General features: G+C 34.5%; 1 protein-coding gene across 4 annotated transcripts in view; it reads left to right on the top strand.

Annotated features, from left to right (window-relative positions):
* Positions 1 to 19,570, top strand: part of tna (tonalli) — a 59,115-nt gene extending 39,545 nt beyond the window's left edge. For 3 of the 4 annotated variants that reach the window (XM_014233171.3, XM_036366567.2, XM_070111717.1), the window contains exons 2-12: positions 9,318 to 9,774; positions 10,290 to 10,556; positions 15,376 to 16,070; positions 16,251 to 16,369; positions 16,512 to 16,644; positions 16,710 to 16,923; positions 17,011 to 17,345; positions 17,434 to 18,009; positions 18,080 to 18,197; positions 18,294 to 18,641; positions 19,121 to 19,570. In XM_014233171.3, the coding sequence (XP_014088646.2) occupies positions 9,318 to 9,774; positions 10,290 to 10,556; positions 15,376 to 16,070; positions 16,251 to 16,369; positions 16,512 to 16,644; positions 16,710 to 16,923; positions 17,011 to 17,345; positions 17,434 to 18,009; positions 18,080 to 18,197; positions 18,294 to 18,641; positions 19,121 to 19,252 (3,394 nt within the window). In that variant the 3' untranslated portion in view covers positions 19,253 to 19,570. Of the gene's footprint in view, positions 1 to 9,317; positions 9,775 to 10,289; positions 10,557 to 14,889; positions 15,274 to 15,375; positions 16,071 to 16,250; positions 16,370 to 16,511; positions 16,645 to 16,709; positions 16,924 to 17,010; positions 17,346 to 17,433; positions 18,010 to 18,079; positions 18,198 to 18,293; positions 18,642 to 19,120 lie in introns of those variants that run through there. The other variant, XM_014233172.3, reaches the window with a different exon arrangement.
* The last annotated feature ends 1,764 nt before the right edge of the window (positions 19,571 to 21,334 follow it).

The raw sequence follows: 21,334 nt of genomic DNA, 5'->3' as shown, positions 1-21,334 counted from the left end.
TTCAATTTATTGCAAGCCAGTAGCGTACTGTTCGCTTAAGGGAGGTCGTTTGAGGCCGCAAGTGACAAGCGCATGCGCGCACACTCACCTCCATTTTAACCCCGACCAAGCGGCCATTCACTTATGTCGTCTAAATACATATACTTAATATTTATCTGTTTGTACACATGCATATACTTATGTATATATATACATACATACTATGTACATAGGTAGGTAAGTGCCTTTGTCACAGCGCATTTTGTACGTGTTGACTTGTCGACAGCGAAATAATATGGTAATGTTTTGCAAAAAAACATTTCGAAAAAATCAAATCGATCACCAAAATGGGCAAACGTACGCAAGTGCCCATATATAAATAAACAATAAATACATACATACACACACACGCATGCCAGCTAGAAGTGCTAAGTCGTAGCAAAGTAAACGCTGTAAAAATATGTTAATAAGTAAGAAAAAATTAGAAGCTTTGAAAATTTTAGTCTTTGGAAAAACTACAATATTTGCTAGAAAATTTCTGAATATGAAAAATAAACCCAAAAAAAGTATTATTATTATTTTAAAACAAATAAAGTTTTGTTGTAATATACCAAAACAAAATATAAAAATAAAAAACAAATAAATGTTTACAGCAAAAATTATTACTTTTAATTAAGTAATAATATTTTTTTTTTTGGTAAATATCAAAATATATTATTGTAAATGTAATAAATTCTTTTATGTCAAATATTTATACTATAGATTCAAACACAGAATAAATTAATTATCTGTGAAACACACGCCCATATATACACGCATCTTTATAAAAATACATATGTATGTGTGTACATATCAGCAAATATTTTTACGAAAATTTATCTGATTTAATACAAATTTTTAATATCTGCAGGTATTTGTAGATAAAACCGTATACATACTCGTATGTACTTATGTATGTATATTGAAAATTTATTAAGTTAATTTTTTTTAATGTATGTACTTATCTGGCCAAAAAATCGCAACGTCATTGGTTATCAAACCACACATAATATAAGCGTTAATTCGCCTACGTACACAGTGAAAACTGGCAGTTAGTCTATAAAAAAGTTAAATAATTTACTTGACGCAACATACATACATACGTATATAGGTACATACTAGATAAATATAAATAAACAAATCAGTTCGAATAGCTTATAAATGCAAAAATTTTTTATTTTTAAATTAAATAATTTTTTTTTGTGGTATTTAGCGAAATATTTTATTGTACGTTAAATTATGTGTAAATTTAATGTGATATTTCTTTTGCAAATTTTTCTGCATTTTAAATTTCGCAAATATCTACTACAGTACAGAAAACCACACACGAGGATGTATATTGAAATTAAACTATACATACATACATACTTGTACAACATATAATAATTCCCTATATTTTTCAATATACAGTTTTTTTTTTGGGGGGAGGTTGAGAAAAATGCCTTCCGCATCGTCATTGTGTCCTCACAGCAATGGTATGTGCCACTTGCAGGTCACTAAAAAACTCTCCTCTAGGGAACCGTCGTTCACCCTGGAACCGCTTTCGCATTACTTCAGGGTGCCATATTCTTCAGGGTGGCGTTAGATATTATTAGTAGTAGTAGTAGTAGTTCCATATTTATACAGCTTCAATGCGTTTAAAATATACATATACATATGAGCTCAGGTTTTTAATACTTTTTTCTTTTTATTTAAATATTTAATGTAATATTTTTATAACTTCTTGTAATTTATTTATTTTTTTTTTATATTTTATATATATGTATATATACATTTTTTTTTTAAATTTATTAAATTATTTTGCGCATTTTCGCGTTTACACTACCGATTAGTCATACGCAGCTCTTAATCAGCTCTTCGCTATTTCGAGAATTTCAAGCATATCACTGATTGTTGAACGCACATACAAAAATACATATCATACATACATATTCCTTATAAATATTTTACTTATGCGCCATAATTCAGTTCAATGCAGTTCACAGCAGTGTATTATGGGGCAAATACATTTTCGCCGTCGCCCACTCACTCCGCATTCATGAGATGTCTATAACCACACACACGCATAAAACTCACGCATATTGAGTGTTATCGCTGCTAAAGTGCGGGCATGGACCCAACATAACGCCTTACGAGGCAGGCAGGCCAATGGTCTCCATACACATATTGTTATTGTTATTGTTGTTGTCGTTGTTGCAATGCTGCGCTGTGCAATGCAACTTGCCTCACACTGCCCTTATTGGTTGCTGTTGCTTACCGATTTTGCATACGCGTCGTTTTAGCAGCCGGCGTGTGTTTGTTGTAATCAGATTTGTTGTATTTGTATTCGCATATAATTACACAGTTAAACGCTCCATTTTCAGCTTTATGGAGCGCACAGCTGCTCTATTTGCGGTTGACTGCTGCTAAAAGCGTTTGTGCGTGTGTGCAATCATAACTATTGATGTTGGTGCTTTTCTGCAGCTTTGTCTTGTTGTTGCCGCTATTTCTTCTTTGTCTTACCACTCACTTACTTATGCGCTCAGTACTCTTGTGGCAGAACGGTTATTCCCTTACAACAAAAATGGTTAACTGTTGTTGTTTTTGCTTTTCAACATATTTAACGTTAAATATATGTTACTTATGTCTGTATATTTGCCGTGCATTGCGACTTACAGTTAGTTTGCCGAAGTCTCTCTTCGCAACACTATCTTCTCTTCAACCACCTCATCATCTTCTGCTTCTTCTACTACAACTTTTTTCAAAAGCTTACTGGGTTTTCAGCTAAGTTGTTTGTGTTTTTGTTGTAGTCGGTTGTACGCAATGCTTTTGTGCTGTCATTCCACACGCTTTCCGGCCTTATTTATATGTATTTCTTTTACTATTTCTTGGCTTGTATGTACATATGTATTGTATGTGTGTGAGTTTGCATGTATGCGCTTGTATGTGTGTGTCCATCTGTAAGTATGCCGCCATTGCTTTCATTGTTTTTAATGCCGACTCGAAACAATTGGCAGTTTTATTATTATTTTTCGTCACCATTTTAGTAGCCGTTTTACTTGTTGTTGTTATTGTTGCTGCTTATGCTACAGCGCCGTTGCTCTCATTTGAGTCGCTGCTTTTTGCACACTCACACAAATGCGCAGCGTTCTTTTCATAAGCGAGCACAAATTTACATACATACATACAAACATATACATATGCAAAAAAGGTATGCAGATATGTGTGTACATATGTATGGCTTGTGCCCATTTCGCGCTCATTGCACAACGTTTACATACATACATATTTTTCTCTTTACTTCATAAAAGTTTTTCATTTTTTTCTTTCATATATAATTGTGCTTATTTTTCTTAATGTTTCGGTTTATGCTGCTACATATTTCTTTCTGCAATATAAATATTTATATATATGTACATTTGTACGTGTGTACGTATGTATGTATATTCACCTGACAGTCTCATTGCTTTTGTTATGCTTAATTATTTCTACCTTTGGTTCATACACCAGCCATCAGTGCATATTTAATATACAAACATATACACTCTCATATATAGGTATGTATGTATGTCGGTATTTGCATATGATATGGCGAAATCAGCGTTTAAATTTACTTGTCCGTTTGCGATCGTTTATCGGCTCACCACACCACACCACAACCCCATTGCTCACATTCAACGCACACACAGCCACACAACACAGTTTTTGTTCTTGTCGCTTTTATTTGTGTTTTTACGTACGTTTACATTTACTCGTTATACGTCAAATTAATTCACCAACCATTTCTATATGCATGTACATTTGTATGTATATTTGCAAATTTATGTCCGCAAGTACTTGCAAGCATATTTCTTCGGTGTTCTGTGATTTGGTTCGCTTCGTTATCGTTGCCTTTGTCGCGGCAAGGTGTGCTAATATATATTTTATCGTATGCGACGTGCGTTTAACTTTTCGCATATTTATTTTTTATTTTTTGTTTTGTTAGCCTGCGATATTAAGGCTTTGCGTCGACAGTTTTATGAAATGAAATAAGCCTTTGAATAAAATCGTAGATCTTTAATGCCCACATTCACATACATATGTACATACATGGGCTTGCAGATTTGTTTGAGTTAAATTTTGTATAGTGGATTATCTTAAGAGCTTGCTGTTACAATTTATTTTGTATTAATTTGTCTTAATTTCCTTTAGAATATATGGTAGGCATATATAAGTTGTCATAAATACTTTTATCTCAAAAATAATTGAAAATTTTTTATGAATAATTATTTCTTATATACATTGATAATTTGTAGCAAAAAAGTTCTTATTTCAAAATCTTTTATTTGAAATAACTAAACATATTTTCAAAAAAAAATATTATCCAAACAACATACATCGAACTTAGAATATTATAAAAGAAATATACAGAAAATTATTATTATAAAAAAAATTATTATTATAAAAAAAATAAATATAAAAAAATTAATAAACAAATAATTAAATAGAATATATAAAAAAAATCACTACAGTTTATTCAAACGACTGAAATAAACGTATTATTTTTTATTATAATTATTTCAACTAATTTTATATTTTGTAGCAATAATTATTGAAATGAATATTTTATTTCAAAAAGTCATTTTTTCAATAACTAAAAGGAATTACAAAGAATAAATCAAATTCAAACTTTTAAAGTAATGTATTTATGTCAAACTATTAATTTAAAAACTATATCAAAAAGGTATTAAAAAAATAAATAATAAAAATATAATATAAATTAAACGACTTTGAAGTATATATGCATACTATATACATTTTTTAAAAATGAATTTATTTGATTTTAAGCTTAAAGCTTTTAAGTTTTTTTTTACTTATACGGTTTTAAACTTTTTAAAATTTAAAATATTAGATAAAAACAGTATGAATGTGGCTAAATTAATATTTTTTATATAATTTACATAAAATGTTTATATTTTTTTCAATTTAAAATACATATATAAAACTAAAGATAGATTAAAAAATATATAAATTGTTATAGATGATTTTTTCAGTTAAATATAATATTTAACATTATTCTCGTTTGAACCGCAGATTTATGGATAAGGTAAACCGGAATCTCTAATATATTTTTAATATCGTTACCTTCTTTACTGGATTATACCAGTTAATCACACAAAGGTATAGGCAGCAGCAAATTTCCTAAATTAGAGTTATATAAACATAGATATGTATGTATTTTGGTGTGCACATTTCAGGCTTAATACAAAAGCAAAGTGGTTTCTTAGTAAACACAGTTATTTTAAACAAAGCTTCACATAAATACTGATGTCAACCAATGTCCCGCCACGCACAACAGCACATTGTGCCGTTAAACTGAATACATGCATATGTATGTACATACGTACATAATATAGGTAAATATACGTGCTTAAATTTTGCATATGTATCATGGTTGCTATTGTTGTTGCCACCCACTGGGCTCTTACTTATGACCGATATTTATGAAGTTATCAGGTGCTCTGCGGTGGCTTGTCTGGCTTTCCAAGCATATGTATATACATACTATGTATGTGTGTATGTATTGATGTCTTTATAATAGTATGAAAATATGGCTACTAATGGATGAAATACCAGTTGATCATGCTAATAATTATATATATACATAGGCATACATATTTACATGTATGTATGTTTGTATGTATATATCTTGGTAGTCGCCCGGGTACATAACGCTTTTAGCTTACTTTGCCTCCAATTGATTAATTTTCTTATAAGCCGCACTCTCACACAATCCATTCGTGCACATACAAACATACAGACATACCACAAATATTTAGAAAATATATATGGAAATCGAAAGTAAAAAAACATAATATTTCATTGGAAAATACATATGCGAGTAGTTTTATTAGTATTAGTGGCTTTCAACAAAACTTTGTCGTCATATTACAAAGTACTGCTGTCTGTAAGCTATTGCTATTCATGAAAACGTTAGCTTTACTTAACTGTAATCAATAAAATGCAAAAACAATGACAACAGCAATGTCAGCAACGGCAAGCTGTCGGTGTCCTTATGACCTTTACGACAGCATACGACACAAGCGCCCACAATATCGCATACATAAATATGTATATACAAACACACACACATATACGATATATACTTGTATTGGTTGTTGCTGTTGCCATACTTCAATGTGGCACTGAGCCATTTTAAAATGCCACTTGCAACCTCTTTCCGCTGCCATAGTCATATACGTACATGTATGTATGTATAATATGTATATATAGCTATATGTAGGAGTATACAGTTTACACAAAAGATACAAATTATGTCAAGGTGGCCTCGCACCAGCAAACTTTACCGCTGACTGACTGACTGCCTGACTTTCCCTCCGTCTAACTGTCTCCTTTGCCAGTTAATGGACCGCGCTCACCAAACTAACTGACTATTTAACGGTTCACGTGAAGTGCGCGCTGGCGCCTTGGCTGCCTTGTTGCCTTGTTGCACGCCACAAGTAAAATTAAATAAAAATGGAAACTCAAAGTCCGCCAAGCAAGGAGCTTTTTTGCTGACAAACGCCCACAGCCTTAAATAGCCGCGCCGCTGTTGACCTTCTCACCAACACATGCATGCTATGTTTGTGTTTGCTGGTGTACAATATGTTTGTTTATATGTATTTGGCATTTGTTGTAGCGACTCAATTGACTGCCGTGAAGCTTGTTTAAAGAACGGCGGCGAAATGCTTGTGGGTGGCTAAATAGCAAAGCAAAAAACAAATAATTAAAGTTTTATGCTAGTGGCACAAAAAGGACTCGCTAAGTGCGTTGCTTGCGTGGGTTTATTGGAATGCATAGCACAAACAAATTTTGTATGTTCATGGAAAAATTTGTGTCATATCTACATATATATATACCATACATAAATAGTATGTATACACATACCTACCTACCAAAATATTAATAGTTAATATGGCTGTGAAGCCGCTACTTTATTCATACGAAATATGTATATATTAAAGCTTGCGAGAAAAGTTGCTATGCTGTTACATATGCTTACAGTACCAATTGGTTCGTTATGGTCTAGTTGGTAACTAGTTATATTTTCCAATATTTGCCATTTTTTAGTTTAATTACCAAAATAAATACTCAACGCATCGTAACTAGTTTATTGCTCACTGGTTTGTAACTAGTTAATTTTTCACTAGTTTTTAACTAATTGCAATTTTAAAATTGCATTCAATTATCATTATTTCAAATTTAAGTAGCCTTATTTGAAATACAACAGAAAAAGTATCAGTTCAGTATTTAACCGTTACCTTATGAAAGTTGGAAAGTAATTCAATTTCCTAAAGTTATGAAAAATTTAATTTCATATTTAAAAATAGGGCAAAACTAAAAAATCATCTTCTCTTGCATTAATTTCTGATATGGTATTAAATAAAATTCCAAAAAATTTATATTTCTCAACACAAAAATTACCGACACATAACTTTACGTTCACAAAACAAGTAAAAAGCTAAGTTTCGAAGAAAAAACACCTTTTCCTGTAAACCAGACACATCTCTGCAGCTGCCGTTTTTTTTTCTCTTCCGTGGAGCAACTGCTTTGTGCGCTGGCGCTGATCCACATGTATGCATGCTTATACCATAAAAGGAGCATGAACTTCCTGTGTGTGCACCTTTGCGCAGTCACTTGTATACTTAAATATTTACGTACATATTTGTCATAAATAAATAAATATACGCGTATGTAAACGACAGCGACGAGAATGCAAAAACACAAAAAAAAAATTCGGTTAGCCGCGAAGCAGTTGCACAAGCAGCTCACAAACAACCATATAGGCCGAAATTTTTGCAATATGTGTAATATGTGGTTGCACTAAAATGTGTGTGTGTGTGTGTTTAAGTCGCTGTTGTCTCCTTCGCTGACGCTTCTTCACTTATGTGTTTTGTCAACAGCCACACGCGCCATTTATGTAGCTGCATGCAAGTGTCTACATGAGCACAAGTACGCCTATATACATATATAGATGTGTACATATGTACATGTATAGATTAACAAGTACAGCTTACACTCGTTTCTTTGTTTGACTTAGTTCATATTTCTGTGCTTTGTTTTTGCTTTTCAATTTGGATACCTGCACCTACTTTCGGCAGCCTTTCTGCTGGCTTATTCGCATTCATCCACCTTTGCCTGCTTGCTTCGATAATTTCATGCGATAACTCATCCTTGAAATAAATACCGTATACAGGCGAACAGAAAGGCGACATCAAAACATTTTAAAGCGAAACAAAAACAACAAAAAATATATCCTAAAATTATACTCAGATGTCTGCTAATGAATTTTTCATACAAACATATATGTATCTTGTATATAGGTATATATATATGTGTGTGTGTGTGTATATACAAGTAAGTATATGCATGCAACATACAGGAAACACAGCGAAGGACAGGTGCTGTAGAACGTCCTGATGGCCGCACATATGTGAACGCACCTTTATATTAGTTTCGGCTGTTTTTGTTGCTTATTAGGCAGTTGCACTTTTCTGTATGTACATAACATGAGTAAACGACTCATAAATATAAAAAACAGCAAGCTTGCTTTAGTTTTAAAATTCTAGACTCAAAAAAATAATAAGTTTCAAGATGTATATATTCAAAATGCGTCTTTTCAGCCTGCATGAAAGTACCCTGTAGGGAATTTCATCAACTGATTTCACTTTGCACAAGGTTACAATAAAAAGTAAAAGTACATTTCCAGCAACGTTTTACTTAGAGTCTTCTTTAGAGTATATGCAATGTCAATGGTATAAATTGCATATTTTCATGCAAAATTTAAAAATACGAATTCAAAATTAATGCTATAACTCAAATACGCGCGTTAAATTTCAACATTGCTATGTAAAATTATCGAATCAATTGCAATTGATTTCCTACTGGGCTGCTAAAATTTGGCAACTATTTAGCAACTCAAATACTTGCTTCCTGTCAATGTCGCATGTCAATGCTAAGTTTTACGTCGTTAACGAATTTGCATAGGCTTAAAATAGATCGTGAAGTACGAAATCTTTTTATACAAGCGCATATTTTTATTTTCTTTATGCGGTTCGGCGGAAATGCGAAGGCTTAGAAGTGCACAGCACGAGAAGCTTCGTCATCAACGTCAGCAAAACGGATGAAAAAGTGTCTCTTGTATTATTTTTAGTGATTTACGCTTTAAAGTTATGCTAATTCACATCGCAAAATATTCTAATATTACATAAATATTTAAAACCACTCTCAAATATCGCAAATTTCTAACCTACGACCTCCTCTCTCTTCTTCTTTTGCAGAAAAAATGATGAAATGAACGCCGGCAACGGCTCCTCGAGGGCGCCAGCCTCCGGGAGCCAGATATCACCACAACTACCCGACGTACAAACGCAGCAGCAACAGCAGCAACATCAACAACAACAGCAGCAGCATCAACAGCAAGCGCAACAACAGCAGTTACAACATCAGCAGCAACAACAACAACAATCTGTACAACAAAATAATAATACATACGGCAACTATCCACCAATATACAACTCACCAGGAGCACAGAATGGCATCACACCACCAATCGGTCAATACTCCATGGGTGAGCCTGATACATTACGCACACTAAAGAATACATTTGGCCCGAATTCCGAATTTACAACAAGCGGCTACGGTAACTATAGTAATATGGTAACGGCGAATGGTGGTGGTCTGCAGCAGCAACAACAGATGGATAATATGAGCGGCATGGCCGGTGGATATGGACAGGTAAGCAAGCAAGACGGCGTCCATGTGTGTGTAAGAGCAAAAGTTTGCTAAGCTAAACAACAAGCGAAGGATTTGCTAATAGATTAGTAGACTTTGTGGAAACCATTGTGTACTTTTAGGCGCACGTGCACGTTACAAGTAGGGTTTCTAATTCAAAGCAGCTATATTTATTATTGTGTATGGAATTGTGATTTATACAAATGGATATCGTGGAAAATAGTTTAGTAAATAAGAGCCTAAAAGTATGTCACGTTTTTATTTTGACACATTTAAATATGCAATGCTTGCTTTTAAGCGTTAAAGCCTGCAATATTTAGGTTATCTTGTATATGAAGTTATTTGACGAGGTAGAGCAATAGGAAAATTAAAATAAACCACTCAATGATTTCCGCAAGATATTTAAAATTTTTCAATACTTTTTGCCACAGAAGAAGACATAAATGAGAAAATTAGTTTTATGTAATGCATTTTCACTACTTTAACCCCCGTCAACTTTTTTTCGATTTTTCTTACAGATGAGTGCCAATCAAATGCATGGTGGCAATGTGCAAAATCTCTACATGAATGGCAACATCGGCGCAACGGGCAGCGGTAGTCCAAGTGCGACCAATATGAATAGCGCCGGCGGCATTGGCGGTGGCGCTGGTGCCTCCCAAGTGGCTGGCAATCCAAATGTTAACATGAATGCCGGCTCCAACATGCAAATGGGACACATGAATGCATACAATGGCGGCGGTGGTGGCCCCAATGGCAATCCCAATATAGCGCCATCTAGGCATCAAGTAAGTGAAGTTTTTGCAAAAACAAAACAGCGTTTCTTTGACCCTTCCGAGTTTCAAGGCCAAATGATTGTGTAGTATAACGCTATATTGAAGGCGAATAGGCGTCGGATATGAGGCGCAGCATGTGGCTTGTAGTGGATGAGTTTAAGGCAGCGTTTTTGCAGTTGTTGCTCTCATTTTAATCTAAGTGGCGCTTTGCTATTCATTTCTATTATCCTTGAATGCGCATCAAAGCATATGGACTGCAGTAAAATTTTATATTAAGGTCACTTTACAATGTGTTCGGCTGAAAATCAATCAACTCTTATAATGCGCCTAAAAGTTAGCTTTTATATGTGCCAAATTCAATCAAAATTAGAGGAAGTGGCGCAATTTTTAATGAAATTTTCATTATCTTTCAACACTGCTCAGTTATGATGCATGCAAAGCTCAGCAATGATGTGTCAGTGCTGATGCGTGTCAACTCTCTGGTTAAACATTTTGCTAGCTTTTATAAAAAAATCGAAATTACGTATGTAAAAAATTGCTATGCATTTAATCATAGCAGATTTATTTGCTGTTCGCATTTACTCATCATTGAAAACTTCAACACCTCAGCTCACAATTAAAACGATCAATGACACAATTAATGAAAATAACACGAATATCAAACAGCAAAGCCGCAAAGCATCGCCAGCCAATGCTGTCATAAACCAAAAACAATTTTACACACAAAAGAATAAAAAATAATAATAAAATAAATATCGAATTGTTCGAATCATTAACTGCTATAATAGATTGTGGCAGCAAAGGCATGATTACAGCCGCCATATGCACACATCGCTACCTAAAAGCGCTTGCATAAGCCTTACATAACATAACTACGATTTCAAATCGAACAGGCAATAACACAAGTGTGCGCGTACATTCGTGATATAAATGCATGCACACTGCGGCGTTCAGCTGAGCATTTCGTTTCGATGCAAATCGCTTCTGAGCAGCACAATGCTTAAGGCGCCACAGGCTGCGCTTTGGAGATGTTGATTTCTTGTTTTGTCTACAATTTGTAGTAAAATTAGTCGAATAATTGCTGTCATTATATTTGTTATATTTAACATTAATATTGTTGACACTCATTTCGACTAACCAAAGTGACTACATGTGCCACAGGCAATCAAATAACGCAATATTCTATATTTGCATGCATGTGGCTATGTGTATGTATGTGTGTGTATGCGCTTACATGCATTTAATATTGAATGCATTAAGATTTATTTTAAAAATATTGTGCAAACATACATATTTACTGTCATTATTATTTCCCACTCGTAAAGTAACAAAGCACACGCGGCAGATTTTCAATTGTTTTGCATTAATAACACGTGAATGCAAAAGTTGAAAAATCATGCTAGTAAAGTAATTTCAATAATAGCTGTAAATATAATCATGCCGTAAGTACTGCTGTGCCATAAAATATGTATAAATATTTTGAGACTTGGGTAATGAGTGTAAAGATTAGTTTCTACATTAGGTCTTAAAAGGATTTGTATGCGCTAGAGCGGGTTGAATTGTACGCAGTGTGAGTGTGTTGTGAGACAAAGTAATTCAGAATATATAATACAATAGTTATATTGCTTGCATATAAAAATATATATATTTGTTATTGTTTTCAAAGAAAGTTCAATACTTTTTTTTTACTTTTTTTATTAATATTTTATATTTATTATATTTAATTATTATTGCTTGTTTTATTTTATTATTTTAATTAAATTCATTTTTTTCTACATTTTCCCTAGGCAATTCATACATTTTTTTGCGCTCTTTTTCATAATTTACTTATTTATTATTTGCATTTAATTTTGTATTTTTATTTATCTACTTTTTTATTATTTTTTTAATTCCAAAATTTTGTTTTACTCTTAATGCATAAAGCAACCATGTGACAATGTGCTTTGTATCATTATTAATGTTTTGTACTTTTTCCATCGTTGTTTTAGACATATTATATTTTTAGTATTTTTTAAATTTTTTATATAACTTTTTTTTATTTCAACGCATTTAATTTTATTTTCTCTTACTATTTTTTATATTAGTGTTTGTAATATTTTTCATGTTTAATTATTTTTTATACACTATTTAACTTTTTTATAATTTCTTTTATATACAGTTATTTTTATTTTTTCATTTAACTACATATATATTTTCATAAATATTTATTGTATTTAATATCATTTTTTTCCAAAATTTTTTGCTTTTAATATTTAAGATTAATAATACGTTTTTATGCTGATTGAGTTATTGTTTTTTAAATATTTACATATTTTTTTTGTTAACAATTTTTTTTGTAAAAAAGTTTTTTATAATTATTTTTTTTTTCAATTTAACTGTAACGTAGTTTTAATTTTTTATATTTTTAAATTTTTTGTATGCAATAATAATTTACATGTATATTTTTTATAACTATATATTATTGACTTTTTCTATTTTATTAATTTTTGTATTAATTTTATATTCGTTTTTATATAATTGTTATTTTTTAATCTATTTTTTTTATTATTATTTATTGTATTTAATTGTTTTTTTTCGATATTACTTTTCAACCTTTTATATTTTAAAAACTCCTTCTTGTTATATAATATGTTTTTAAAATTTTTTATAACTTTATTTTTACATAACTGTTTAACTTTATTAAACTTATATTTTTATTATTATTTAATGCATTGAACTGAATTTTTTTTACATTACTTTACTTCATTGCTTTTAATTTTTTACATTTTAAAAACCCTCATAACACCAACCGAGCCCACTGTGCTTATTGCCACAGCGCCTTGTAGTGTACAATAAACATGTGTACGCAACTGCACTTCTCACCTTCCTATGCCAATATTTACATAGTCTACTACTGTCATATTGTCATATTGTAAAAACGTCCGATGAGTGCGAAGTGCATTTGTCGTAAGTTGAACTTCAGACGCCTCAACTGTCGCATCGATTTTTTTACACAAACATTCCTGCATGCATTTGAACTTGCAAGCACACACACACATATACATACACACTAAATATGCAAATGATTTGAGTATGAGCAGCAAAAAGCGCATATTGAATACAACTGCTCATATAGATTTTTTGTTCCTACAATTGTTTGTGTTCTTGTATTTTTACATTTTTATTTCTTACTGCGTTGTATTGATTGCATTAGAAGCAATGATTGCAACCAAATCGCATGTCGCAACTGCGATTGCTGTGCAGTGCAGTGGCAACTTTTCTCAGACAAGCCGATTTGGGCATTTTTTTTCTCATTTCTGAATATTATTGGTTTTTCGATGATTTTTTATGCTTTCATTTTTAGCTGGTTTTTGTTTTTCTGTTCACTTATAATTTCAATAACAAATTTAATTGTTTTAAACACCATATGACGGACTGTGGCTGGCGAATGCAGTGACACGCAAGCGCTCGCCGCTCGTACCAAGCGAAAATAATTAAATGAAAAGCATTACATTCATTGCTGCAACAGCAACAACCACAATTTACATGCTTGGAAATCGTATGTATGTTTGTGTCTATTTGCACATAATTCCACTTAGAGAAAGCAAAAAGGCAATAAACTTGCTGGTAGCAAAAATAAAAAATACAACAAAAAAATTACAAACTTTATAACAAATAAGCGCAATTAATAAAAGGGAAAATAAATCGCAAATGCTTTTTGTTACAATGAAATAAGAGAAAATACAAAAAACGTGTGCGCATGCGCAGTTGCTGCGCCTTTGAAGCGCTACTGATGAGCATGGCGATTTGCGGTGACACATTTGTGAAGGTTATGTGAGCACTCACTGCAGCTGTCAAGCGTTCGTATATACCTTAGAGCCATGTCATTTCGGTACATATGTATCTATGAACATAGTTAGATACGTACATAGTGTTTGCGAACTCACAATGGCACGGGCTGCTTTATAAATAGATCGTTGCAACAGTGACAAAAGTATGCAATAGAAAAACCGTCCTGAAATCTTACTGTAGTGTCTAAGATAAGCGCTTTGGAAAAGCTGTATTGACCTCTATGAGGTGAAATTTACACACCCTATGAATGGAACTGCTTTCGTGTTTTTGTTATTTATCGAACTGAAGTCTTTGAGGAGGAATCAACTGATTGAGTACATTCGTTTGTTTTCTTTTTATTCAGACCCTTAAGTTAGTATCTAACTAACTAAGATAAATCTGCATTACTACATACTTGAACATTAGCTTAAGCAAAGCATTCATTCTACTTCAGTAATTTCAGTTTCGAAATCCATAGTTTTCGAAAATATTCATGCACAAACATTTCAAGCATAGCATACAATTTGAGGTTGTCATTTTTATTGAATCGAAAATTTTTTTTTGAAATTTGAAATTTTTTATAATCTGAAATTCATAAGTGCATATTTGTGTTAAACCTTTTTGGAACCGGCACACGCTTTTCAAGTCAACTTTTATAATGGCCGCCAATGAAGCCAATAATTTGCCGACCGAGACACCTGTAAACCCTGCGGAGGCTTCAGAACCGTTAGATGCAGTGCATGCTGGTCATAATCTATCGGGAATTTCAAGTGAGCCCGTTCCTTTTACTGAAGAATGTGATGGTGCACAATGTAGTCATATGCGTCCCTGGTCCTCCGAACTTAACATTCCACTAAATCTGCCAATTGCTGATACCCAACTGCAGTACAAAAAAATAAACAGTGAACATAGTTTTCGTGTAGGCGTCCTTAATGCTAAGCCGACTGACTTTAGTTCTATAAGTTTTCGCTGCTCTTATTGCCACAGTGCTTTAAACTAAAATTTAAACTCTTCATTACAGATGAACCCAATGAATCAGATGCAGAATATGAGTATGGGTGGCGGTCCACAAATGACGCCACAGCAACAGCAGCAGGCAATGAGCGGCCTTGGACCTATGGCCAAAATGCAAGGCATGGCGAACGGTGGTTATGCGCGACGCAGCACACCATATCCCAGCGCACAAATGCATGCGGCGCAGAAGCGAGCTAGCTACACCTCCATGGGTAATCCTTCGATGCAGAATGTTCCTCCGCAAATGAGCATGCAACATTATGGTCAGCAGATGCATCCGCAAGCGGGTAGCGGTGTGCCAGTACCAATGCAAGCGGGCGCCTATGCTCGTGGCGGTCCAATGGGTGGCTATGGTAGAGCTAATGCAATGGGTCCAGTCGGTATGGGCCCCGGTGGCTTGGGTCCGGGTGGTATGGGTCCGGGTGGTATGGGTCCAGGTGGCATGGGTCCCGGTGGTATGGGTCCAGGTGGCATGGGTCCTGGTGGAATGTGCCCAAGCGTTATGGGTCCAGGCGGTATGGGTCCTGGTGGTGTGAGTGCAATGCAACGTGGTATGCCACAAGGTCCAGGCGGTTATAGTGCCGCTATGGCGCATCAACAGAATCAATACTATCCAGGCGTAAATGGTGCTGGTGGTCCTGGCATGGGTCCGGCTGGTCCGGGCTCTCTAACGAATACTGGTTCCATGTACCAGAATCAAGGGTGAGTAAAAATTCTTATAATTTGTTATTATTATTTTTCCCTCAATCCTCTGATCCACAACCTTCGTCCCTTCCATATAGTCCATCGTTTAGTTATATGCCAAACTACCAATTCTCCCGCTATCCAGCCATAGCCTTGCAAGTTTATAAAGATTTATTGAATTCTTATTTCCCTGTGTAGTTTCCAGCAAAATTACCAACACAGCCCAGTTCCTGGTAATCCGACGCCGCCATTAACACCTGCCTGCAGCGTTCCATACATCAGTCCGAATCCAGACATCAAACCAATTATGGACAACTGTAAGTCGACAAAAAGTCCACAACGCACGTAGAGAATATTTGTCTAACGAGTTTTTATTTCTTTTTACTCTTTTATACCCTCCTTACATACACACACACAAACGCTCATTCATACCATCGAACAATATTATTGGGTTTGTAGGCGAAGAGATGCGACTGACATTCCCCGTCCGTGATGGCATCATACTTCCACCGTTCCGTTTGCTGCACAATCTCTCCGTCAGCAATCACGTATTCCACTTGAAGCAGAATGTCTACAATACGCTCATGTGTCGGTAAGTTTAACCCCGTCTGAGAACATAAATCGTCTTCAGAGTCTAATCGTTCATCTTGTTTTTAGCTCCGATCTCGAGCTGCAGTTGAAATGCTTCCACCAAGATGACCGACAGATGAACACAAATTGGCCGCATACGGTAACAGTATCTGCCAATGCTACACCCCTCACCATTGAACGCTCGGAGAAGACGGGTCAAGCATTACGGCCGCTATATCTCAAGGCGGTATGTCAACCCGGACGCAATACTCTGCAATTAACCGCTAGTTCCTGCTGTTGTGTAAGTATTATAATCCTCCGAATAGCCCTTCGTATTGTTTTATAAATTTTTGATCGTATATCTTATCTCAAATCTTGTTTCTTTCAGTCCCACTTGTTCGTGCTGCAGCTAGTCCATCGACCCTCCGTGCGGCATGTACTCCAGAGTTTGCACAAACGCAACTGCTTACCTGTAGATCATTGTGTAGCCAAAATCAAACGCAACTTCATGGTCTGCTCAACGACTAACGGCCCATTAGAACCCGGCGCTGGCAACATGGAAGCAACCAAGTGCACCAAGATCTCATTGAAATGTCCGATCATGAAGTCTCGAATACGTATGCCTGCGCGAGGACACGAGTGCAAGCATATCCAGTGTTTCGATCTGGAGGCATATCTGCTTATGAATTGCGAACGTGGCGCCTGGCGGTGTCCAGAATGCAAGTGAGTATCTCAGCTCTTTATCAAATATATTCACAGCTTATATTAGTTCTTTCGAAAACTCATTGCTAAAACTTCATCTACATTACAGTAAACCTGCGCTAACCGAAAGCTTAGAGATCGATCAGTATGTCTGGGCCATTTTGGATAAACTGAATGGCACGGATGTGGACGAGGTCATTGTCGATTCGAGTGGTAACTGGCGCGCGGCGCAAGGTATTCATCAAGGCTCTCCACTCACTGCGATGTCGGCACAAATGCCAAGCCCAATGGCAGGACAGATGGTTGGTCAAGTGCCTGGCGGACAAATGCCAGGACAAATGGGCGGCCAGGCACCTAACCAAATGGGGGGACAGATGCCAGGCCAAATGGGCGCTCAGATGTCCGGTCAAATGCCAGGTCAGATGCCAGGACAAATGGGTCAGATGGTAGGAGGCCAAATGCCCGGTCAAATGGCTAATCAAATGCCCGGACAAATGGCAGCTCAGATGGTAGGCCAGATGGCCGGTCAATTGAGTGGCCCCAATGTACCCACTATTAAACAGGAAAACACATTTGACGATCAATCAAAAGTTATGTCACCATGGGACAACTCGCAGGCGATGAGTCCTTACATGCAACACGACATGAATGCGGGCACGCCTAATGTACCCGGCGCTGGTCAAATGTAAGTTTACTTTTTAAACGATTAAGTGTAGCGCAGAAATCTTAACTTGAGACCACTTTCCACCTAACAGACGCAGTCCCTTTGATATGTATGGCGGTGGTGACGTTGGTGTCGCCGATCAGCATGCAGGTGATACAGCCAATTCTCTGGACCAGCTTAACGCCATGGAGAAAAGCCTAACAGATCAGGTGAGTATTGTATTGCATAACTATCAATGGAATACAACAAATCGCTGCCCAACATTTGACAACTCGAATACTAAAACGCACTTCACTCTTCCTCAGATGCCTCATACGCCGCACACACCAATGCATCCGATGACGCCCGGCGGTCCACCAAGTGTCAGCTCGGCACATAACGAGCCATCGACACCCAATGCGAATATTTCAAACTCCTCACCACAAACACCTGGCACACCCGGCCAACCCGGTGGCCCTACATCCAATCGCGCTGGTTCGAATGAATCACATCAACAGCAACAACATTCACAACAATCAGTCCAGCAATCGCAGCAAGAGCAAATAATCAATTCGCTAATCAACTCACAGCCGAACGGCTTGTCGAATCTCAACGAAACGGATTTGAATGCGGAATTGAATATGGACAACAATGACGGCTCCGGAGACTTGAATGTAAGTGAAATTATTTTTTATAGGGGTATTAATTCTTGAGAAGTGTTTCAAGCTTAGCCTTGCTACTTCTTACACTTTCGTGATATTTTTTTGTGCATCCACAAAAGTCTGAGGGCTCTCTTGCTTATGCGCCTTATTAAAAAAAAATTCAACTCGAAAAGCTTCCAAGCATTAGTTAGAAAGAAAGAGAGAGAGAGAGAGAGAGCTAAAGAGAGTTTTGAATTCAAACTTTTTACTAAGAGAAGCCAACCCTATAAACATAGACCAATATGACGGCATTAAGAGTATATACATATACTGTCTTAGTGATTGAGAAATTTTGTATAAAATTTTGGTTAGGAATTTCAGTAGTCTAGAGCTTTGAAATTACTTAATTCTCTATCAGAATCCAGTAAAAATATACATTTAAACAGAACTATTAAGTAATATACCATTAATAAACATAATAACTCAATATCGTTATCCATAAATTCTTTCAGTTGCTACCGGATGTTGATCCCATGGAAATTTTGTCGTACTTGGATCCACAACCCGATCTGAATACGCCACCATCGAGCGGTTCCAGCAACAACAACAATAATGATGACATACTTTCGACGTTATTCGATTGAGACAATCTACTGAAGGAGTTGTTGTAAACAAAATGTCAAACCACAACAAAAAAATAATGACCAGAAAGCGAACTTTCTAGTAAAAGCGTTGAGGTGTGAGAATTTGAGCGACACGAACCACCAATGTGACACAGGGTATTAAAGAAACAGAAGAAAGTCAATAAACCGGGTGGCAGCGCGTAACATTTCCACTTTCGAAGAATGTCAGAAACATGCCACGACATACAGTTATACATATTGTAACAGTGTAATAAACAATATTTGATGTTTCTTCGAAAACAGAGTAAAAATAAAATGAACAAATTCAAAGTTTAAAAATTTATAGAAAAAAAAATGCATAAAAACTTAATGAAATTGCCATATTTTTTTTTTTTTTTTTTTTTTGTAAACTTTCAACGAAAATCAAACTTTACAAAAATTAAGTAGAAATGAACTCGTAGTTGCAGCGCTTAGACCACAGTTTTATGAAATAACAACCACACCAACAATCAACAACAAGCATATAGACTAAAATTACTAAAATGAAATATAAAAGTATAGCAATTTCTATGAGAGCTACCTTTCGAGCTGTATATACTAAGTATTATTAATGTTTTAACACACTTAAATGCAGCAGCAAAGCAATTGCAATATTAACATTCGCAAATTTTGCGGGGCCAAGTCTATTGAACCCTTTAGCGCGCTTTTTTTTTGGTAAGCAACCTTGTACAGTAACTGCACCATTTTGCCAAAATCTCCCTTAAATACAATGTTTGCATGACGTTTGTAAAATTATGAAAGCTCTAATAGTGAAAGCTTTCGACGCATGAAAGCTCTAATAGTGAGAGCTTTCGACACAAGAAAGCTCAAAGCTCAATATGCCTGATTAAAAGAAAACAAACACACACAATGCTTTGGTGTGAGAAAAGTATAAAAAATTAATTAAAGTTACAACAAACACACGCATAAATTAGTGCTAAATGAATTCAAAAACAATGAAATGTGATTTTAAACCGCAAAGGAAACACAAAACAACTTTTACGTTATAAATTTTAAATATACAAAGTTTCATGCTTAACAAATGATGGATTTACCAAACAAAACAAAAAAATAACAGCGCCTGACATAAAAATAGTTACGTTGAGCACTAAGTTTTGTTTTGCACAAAATTAAATGTTTATTTTATTTTTTTTGCCTGCATTAAGTTTTAATTATTTTTTATGTACACATGTAATTGTTGAACAGTATATACAAATTCGAGTTTTTTATGCGCGTTTTTCTAACAAAAATTTCGCTTTTAAATTTTTGTATAAACAAAATTTTCATTTTACGTTATTGACATTCACATAAAATTGCGAACGGAAAATAGTGATGTTTCATGTAAGAAAAATGTAAGAATGTGTTAGGGTAAACATATTTCAATGTTTCCATTGTACAAAGTATTAAAATAAAATAAAATTTAAATGAAAAAAATAAAAAAAAAAATAACTATTAATATAAAAACCCATTAATTTACGTGTATATTATAAAGAAAATTTAATTTAATTATAAAAAAACTACGCGGCATATTTACACAAATACATATGTACATGCATATATGTGTGCGTTTATGGATTTAAATAAGCTTAATAACTTTACATTTAACAATTTGCTGTGTGTTAGTGAGAGCGCGAGCGAAAATTTAGTAACATGTGTGTGTAGTGGCGTAGGTGACAAAGCATAAATGAAAACAAAAAGAAAAACAAAAATTATAAAATGAAAATTCAATTGTTGCATAATTTTAATAAACATTTTTTTAATTAATTATATACACACATACATACATGCTTATATAAAACATTATGCATACATACATATGTAAATAGATATACATATATAGCGGTAAATTAGGAGCACATCACTAACTTATGTATGCATATGTATGTGTGTATGTATGTGTGTATGTATGTAAATGCTTATGTATATATATATATACACGCTACATCTGCATATATACGCACCTACATACATACATTATTGATAAAATTATAAATCTTTATAAGTATGCATATAATTAAATAAATATGTGCATATATATATAACTATACATATATGTATTTTAAT

This window comes from Bactrocera oleae, chromosome 6, assembly GCF_042242935.1.
Source record: "Bactrocera oleae isolate idBacOlea1 chromosome 6, idBacOlea1, whole genome shotgun sequence".
Lineage (NCBI taxonomy): Eukaryota > Metazoa > Arthropoda > Insecta > Diptera > Tephritidae > Bactrocera > Bactrocera oleae.
Note: the sequence above shows the minus strand (reverse complement) of the source record. Positions and strands in the feature narration are given on the sequence as shown.